At 53.7% G+C, this 7,260-nt stretch overlaps 1 protein-coding gene across 1 annotated transcript; it reads right to left on the minus strand.

Annotated features, from left to right (window-relative positions):
* Positions 1-1,187: 1,187 nt before the first annotated feature.
* On the minus strand, positions 1,188-1,640 carry A1O3_06072 (uncharacterized protein; the record flags this gene model as incomplete). The annotated part of the gene is made up of 2 exons (XM_007736192.1): positions 1,188-1,370; positions 1,557-1,640. The coding sequence occupies 2 exons, from the start codon at positions 1,638-1,640 to the stop codon at positions 1,188-1,190; spliced, it is 267 nt and encodes an 88-aa protein (XP_007734382.1).
* Positions 1,641-7,260: the final 5,620 nt, after the last annotated feature.

Here is a 7,260-nt window from a genome sequence, read left to right on the forward strand (position 1 = left end):
GAGGAGATGGGACAAACGCTGTCGAATCTAGAGGCTACGTTCATGCACACAAGTCCTCCCCTGTGCCATCAGCGCTCGCAATTTGTTCGTTGCAGACCATCTGCCACTCAAGCTGTGTGGTTTTGCCGCATCAGTTGTTGGTGACGAGGAGACTTGTTTCGAAGAGACTCTTGTTTCGAAAAAACATGATATGGCATCGCCGATGATCTGGTGCTGGTAACGGTTTCGGTCTCGGTAGCACTGCTGGTGACCGTCTTGGTGCTGTCGTCGGTGACCGTGATATCACCACACATACGATGCAGACGGAACTATCTGCAACTGGATGCCTCATTTTCGAGATCATGACTGGGAAAAGGCCGAACGACAGGATGACACATGACGGGTGATGCCTCATTTCGAGAGCACGACTGGGAACAGGCCAGGCCGTACGACAAGATGACAGATGACGAATGGTGGAGGAACTGTACGCCTAGGAGCAATATCCATAGTTGGAGAGCGTGCAAAAAGGCAACCATTGACCGTTGCCCGCGGGGCCAGTATACCATAGCGCAGAGCAGGTGAAAAATCATCTCACGAGCGAGGATGCCAATCCCACCACTGGATTGACACGAGGCGACTAGTCGGGATTTCAGGCAACATCTCAAGGATCAGACGAGTCACGCTGTGCCAACGCTTCCGCCTCATTCAGGCACCAAAAGATTGGATGGTCAAGGCTATCAACTTTACCCAGCCCACTAACTAACTGCAGGCCCGATCTCAAAGCTGATCAAGGCAACAACCCCCAAAAATTAAGATCAGACAAGTCACAGTGCCAACGCTGCCGCCTCAGCTTCATTTTCGGATAAGAGATTGGACGGTCAAGGCTATCAGTTTACCCAGTCCCATGTTGATCGACCCGGATTCTAGGCCACCCGGAAACCACTTGTTGCCACCTTGGCTCGCCGGCCGAAAGGAATGTCACCACTGCCCTGTCCCTGCTCGCAGTGTCAGTGGTTTTTGATTATCCAGCCCTGTCCCCCTTTTTGGGCACCCGTTCAAGGAATTCAATCAGCCAGGCGAGATTGGGTGTTGATGCCGTCGCACAGTATCGATAATTGGTGGCACCCGACCGAGCCACTCACTCGTTGGCCCGATGCCTGATTGTGTCGCCCGACAGCATGTGAATCCCCCGTCCGTGGGCCGCCCTCTTAATCGCAGCTCTCGTAGAGATGCTCGAGGGTCTGCTTGAGATCTTGCAAGCCATCTTTCTCGGCAAGAGAGATGAGCTTTTCGTACACCTTGTTCTCGTCCTCTTCGGTCAGGTTGAGCCCATTGTCATAGAGGTTGTGCAGCATGCGGCGACCAGCGTCCAGTGGTTTGCGATGGGGTGCCTAATCGAACCCCAACGGATCCAAGTCACCAGTCAGTCACAGTCAGATTCAGATTTCAGGTGGCCGTGGCCACCATTGGGACACGTATTGATCTTGTTTTGGGGCTGGGGGCGTTTGCCTTTTGCATGTTCCCCTTTTTCTGCTTTCTTTGGGGCTTTGATTCGTTCACCCGAACCGGGAACCTACCGTGGAAAGGTCGTCGCTCGTGTTACTAAACACTTCGCAGATCGAACAGCCACACGATGCCACTGTCGCGGTGGTTGCCTCCATGATTTGGTCTTGGACTTGGGCTGGAACGGGAACGGAGGGGCGGGTGCAGGTACAGCCGTGTAACTAACTGCGTCAACTGTGGATGAACGGGGAATAAACCACTCCAAATGGTTTCAATTGATTTGATTGATTTCTTCTTCAGGCTCTTGCAAAACTAAATGGCCGATCGATAGCGGTTGGCCTTAGGCTTACGCTTGATTTGTGTTTAGCGGTCTCCGTGGTGATCGAGAGATGAGAATTGCGTCTTTAGAGCTGGTGGGTAGAGGAGGGGAAAGGGGGGACGCAAGGAGCGCAGGCGGATTCCGCTACACCACATCGGGCGAAGTCTGACCTCACTACCTCTGGCCGGCCCCCCTTAATCGTCGGACCGCCCCGTGACCTTGGGGCCGTGACTTTGACGGTGCCGTAGTTCCTACGGTGGATCTCAACCCGCAAAGTCTGAATTATCAGGTGAATCAATCAGTCAGGCTTAGGCTTGGCGGTTAGGTGAAATCTTTCACCAGCCTTCAAGTTTGGCGAGCGTTCCGACCTCGCCGCGCACAAGGAATCAAGTTTATTGTGCAACAGCCCATGGTGAAGCTGTCCGCGCTGCACTGTCAGACGACATTAACTCCATGGAAGCCGCTCGTGTCGTGGATGCGAGATCACCAATATCAGACTATTTCTCTGAGCATATCCTATCTTATATCACCAACTGTCCGATCACGTACGGCATTGAGCACCTGGTAGGCAGGATCTTTGATCGATCTAGCACATCTTCCATCTGGTGGCAACCGCCCTGTCCGTCCCAAGCTGACCGTAGGTCAATTCGACAGCGAGGCAAGAATACCATCAGCGGAGGGAGTCATGTCGAAGCCGTCGGCCACCAAAGGGTCAGGACTGACATCAGTGTTCAAAGTGCCTCGTCATGAACGTCAAGCCGTCAGCATCCGTGCTCCAGACGGCACGCCGGTCACGTTTGCTCGTCCAACTGAGGCTGGCAATGCTGGTGAGCGCGACCTGAACACTCCACATTTCTTAGCCTCGACGACTCCAGCAACGGCAGCCCTCCGACCAGCACCCCCGCCATTCGTCATGGACCGGGCTTTGGTAACGTCAATTTCAGCCATACCAACTTGAACCCCGGTGTCGTTGCTGCCCCATCGGGTCTTTTGTCAAACGTGAATACTGAAACAACATCGGACATAGTGTCAAGTGGGACTATCAAAGTTTTGTGTGAAGGGTTCTTTGTCGTTTATCAAAGGGCCTAAGCAGAGAGCTGAAGACATCCTCATCGGTTGCCAATACAGTGAAAGAGTAAAGCCGGCAATGTCTGGATTGACAGGATGCAGCTCCAGAACTTTATCCCTGTGCCAGCGTCACAGGTGAGCCGAGCCATTTATCTCGTGTCCTCCAGGTTGATCTCATCGGACTTTTGCATCTACACACAATTTTGTCCGTCAACGATGGTGTGTCAAGCGAGCAAGGTGCTCATGATGCTGCGGGGATTTGGCCCACATAGGCATATGGATGTGGGAACCCCTCCCTCTATGCCTCTTCAACCGCAGCAACACATGGCCCGGGAGGCACTCGAAGTACAGTCCTCTCTCAGACAGTCCAAGAGACAAGGCTGGTATAACGGACCATTCCCCCCTGCTCGGACGTCACCCGAAGATTCAAGCAGCAGTGATGGTGTGCCTACCCCAGGGATGACTACGGTTAAGGTGCATCCTATGATCATGCATAGCAACGGCTATATGGAACCACACCATGCAACACTACCATCTGACGGACATCAAAACGTGAGTTACAGTCTGACTGGAAATCCCTGGCTATAGACTGCGACCAATCACTCCCTCGCAACCCTCGGTCTTCTCCACGCATATGACGCTTTTACTCTTATCCAGCATCAACAGGAATGGTACAGATTCCGGCTTGAATGTGGTCGATCCGAGTTCTAATCATCCGCATGGTCGACACCAGTTGTGGCTGAGCACGAGCATCAGTCTTGCCATACTCTTCAGAACCTCGGTGACAGGGACATGCATAGCATGTTGTATCTGATCAGCATCCTCGCTCATCTTTCTTGCTACCTCCTCATTTGACGTCCTCCCTCCAGACTGACTGTCCGACTTCGTCTTCCGGGCTCCTTCGGGCGCTGGACGTGGCCATGACCCTATGCAAATATCTTCAACGCAGCGGACGCCACTGCAGGCGCCACCGGGGGCCTCTGGTAGCGAATCATTCCACGGCAATGGAATTCCCATCCCATCCCGGCCCAAATTGAATGAATTGAGCCCTCCCAAATCCTCGGCCAGCCCTCCTGCGCTCAAAGCCAAGGACGCCTATGATCGAGCCATGACCCTGTCTAGCAAACTGTCTTCCTCCAACATTCGGCGCATCATGAACTGGTTCCATACTCCTGCATGCCCCAACGATACGGACGGCGAATCTGAAGATCGAGACGCTCTTCGTAACCTACAGGAACAGCTTGGCGGGAACGTGCCGCCCGAAATGATCGAGTAACTCCTCAAATCTGCATGATGGTACAGATATCCGCTGTTCGGCTCGCTTGGCGACAAGGGACATGCATAGCATATTGTATTTGATCAGCATCTTCGCTCATCTTTCTTTTAACCTCCTCAAATCTGAACGATGGCACAAATATCCGCTCTTCGCCACGCTCCTTTTGTCTCCCGTCTTGCGATTCGCCGTCGTGGGTTCCTCCCGATTGAGAGATGATGCCGCTGGTGTGAAGTCCATCCTCGAGAGCTACTTCTCTGGTCGTCACGACTACAGGCCTCAGGTGTCTAATCTGTTTCCACTGTTGCTGCGTGCCGTTATCCGTCAAGACACACCTCCTGGACAAGCATCCGGAGCTGGGGCTCACTAAGAAGAGCCTGGAGGAGGACCCGCAGTTTGCGGAGGTGTCGTCAGGGTTGATGCCGATGCCGATGCCGATGCCACGACGCGAACACGGGCTGGACAGACCGCCGCCATCAGCCTGGTCGCCTGCTGAGGCCGTACGTTCGAACCTGCCGAACAAGAAATCTTTTCATCTCCATGCCCATGCCCATCACCATCACAACAAGACCAACGAGCGAGCCTGCATTGGCAGGCCTGGCTTATCCGTTATGGACTACTACTGGTATCAACACACCATGGCGGATCACGATGGCGTCCCTAACCCTGACCCTAACGTTCACGAATGTCCGCATCGCCGGTTCTAGACTCCCATTCACCTTGGGGATTCCACGGATCCGGGGGACGAACGGAACACCATGGCGGATCACGATGGCGTTTGTCCCACTCCACCTGCCCTCAAGCTAGATCACGCATTCCGACATGGTCTACGGGCTTCATGACAAAGCACGGGATGGCAAATTCGGAAAGATAGGAAGGTGCGCGAGAGTTGGATGGATGCATTGTCATCATCAGGGATTGGAATCCCGCCCAGCCAATCCGAGAACCGGAGCACTCCTAGTACTGGTAGGTTGGCGGGCAAAGGCGATCACGACCACCATGCGACGTCGAACCTTGTGATCTCTTCTTCTTCGAGAGATCAAGGTCACGACGACAACGTTGTCATGTCAAATCGTGCAGCACGAGCTACGAGTGGCGACAGGGTTGAGAAGGTATGTGCCGTTGCTCTTAGGAGATATCTTAACACACACCTACACTACTTTAATCCTCGATTCTTGTGTGTCAGTGTCGTGCGGGGGATTTGATACCCCTACGAAACCACCAACGCTCATGGCTTGATGAGGCCGGGAAGACTTCGGCTGGATCGGACCGTAACGTCAAATCCTGTTCCGAGGTCCGATTCTAAGGCTGAGCGGGAGAGCAAAAGCATGCGTGTTTCGCGATAACAGCGTCAGCTTACATTGTGACCCCAGGGTTGCCCTGGAGGATGTGACCAGAACTGGTCCACTCGCGAATCTATCTCCGGAACGTCACTCCCACGAGGGCACTGGATGGAATGACTCCCTACGATGCCTGGTACGGACGAAAACCTGACCCTTCCCATATCAGGGTTATAGGGAGCAGTGGCCACTATGTGCTGCCAAAGCAAGGACAGAAAAAGACTGACGATAGGGCTGCTGATTGTATCCTCCTCGGCTTTGAAGGGCACAACCTATACCGAGTATGGGACACAAATAGGCAGAAACTTGTTCGAACTGCTGAAGTTCTGTTTGACGAGACGGACTTCACGGGGATTGAAGCTATGCCAGAAGACGTCGTTCCGGGTATGGACTCTAACGATAGAGAAGCCTTCACACCCCCGACAACCACTGAGTACGCCTGGAACAAGCAGGCCGACCAATCAGGCCGGTCAGGCGTCATCGTCCTCTACAGGCAAACAGAGAGACGAATCATCATCAGCAACGGTCAGTACGGAGCCCACACCCGAGCAAATTTAGGGCCAACGTCGTGCCCGCAGGAACTCGGAAGCTCCTGAATCTTCTTCCCACACTGCTGAACTGCGTCGCGCCCAAGTTCAAACAGCGCAGACACTCTCAGGCATCAGTGATCTCTTGCAGCGACACCTGCCAAACTCCTCCCAATCCATCCCCCTGTCTCTGCCTCAGCCCCCGCAGACTCCACGATGACCTCGAAACGCGACGGCAACCTTTCGAAGCTCACAGCAAGCAAGCTGGTGTCCCTGAAATGGTCTGACGGGAAGCTAGTTAGGAAGGTATTCCATTCATGGTCCTGGGTGTCGACCCCACGGTCGCCCTGCTTTGGCGGACCTCGGCCAATCCAAGTCATACACGCCAGTTCTTCAACCCCCTCTTCAGGTCCAGGCTCGATTCAAGTTGCTGATTGTCGAGGTGTTCGTCGACGCGGGGAGACGGTAGACCATGTCAAAACCACGGTGACGAATATCGAGACGGGTAAATCGACCGTCTACGTGTCCGACTATATGGTTGGCTGCGATGGAGCCTCGAGCAGGGTGCAAAAATCTCTCGGATTTTCGTTAGATAGGGGACCAGTGTAAGTCAAGATAGTTATCTCCCCAAGCCTTTAGCCTTTGGAAGAGCTCGCTTCAGCCATTATTGTTGGATGGTGCAGACTAATGGTGATAGTGATATCAAGGGTTGATGCAGAGGAAGGGATGCTTGCTGCCTGCTATCCCTATCCCCGTCCATCATGATCGTGTTTTGTATTCTCATCCACTTCGGCCTCTCGGGAGGGCTTCGGTGAACATGTCGGCAGTGTTGTGCTCTGTTGGCACCTGTACAACGTCCACTATCCCACTATCCCCACAGGTCAAGATATGCCTGCCGCATGCAAATCCGATCGAGCATGGATTCGTACAGCAGGCCGTACCGTATCCCATCCCCACTCTGAATGCGGCGTTGCAGAGATCCCTCTCGTCAAGGCCGCACCTCAGGCGAGCGGCCCCTGCAGGATTCGACTCTTCGTCCTTCTAGCCCTTTGAAAGACCTGCTAGCAGGTCCTCAATAACTCGTTCCATGTCGAAGGGAAAACTGAGAGCGTTTTCCCGCTCTGATTCCTGGAATTGCAGCTCTCGAGTCCACTCCATGATCAAGTAATGCGAGGCTAGACACACAAGGCACTCCAACTCCATGATCAAGCAATACGAGGCTAGACACACAAGACACTCGATGATCAAGTA

Source organism: Capronia epimyces (genome assembly GCF_000585565.1).
Source record: "Capronia epimyces CBS 606.96 chromosome Unknown aczIQ-supercont1.5, whole genome shotgun sequence".
NCBI classification, from domain to species: domain Eukaryota; kingdom Fungi; phylum Ascomycota; class Eurotiomycetes; order Chaetothyriales; family Herpotrichiellaceae; genus Capronia; species Capronia epimyces.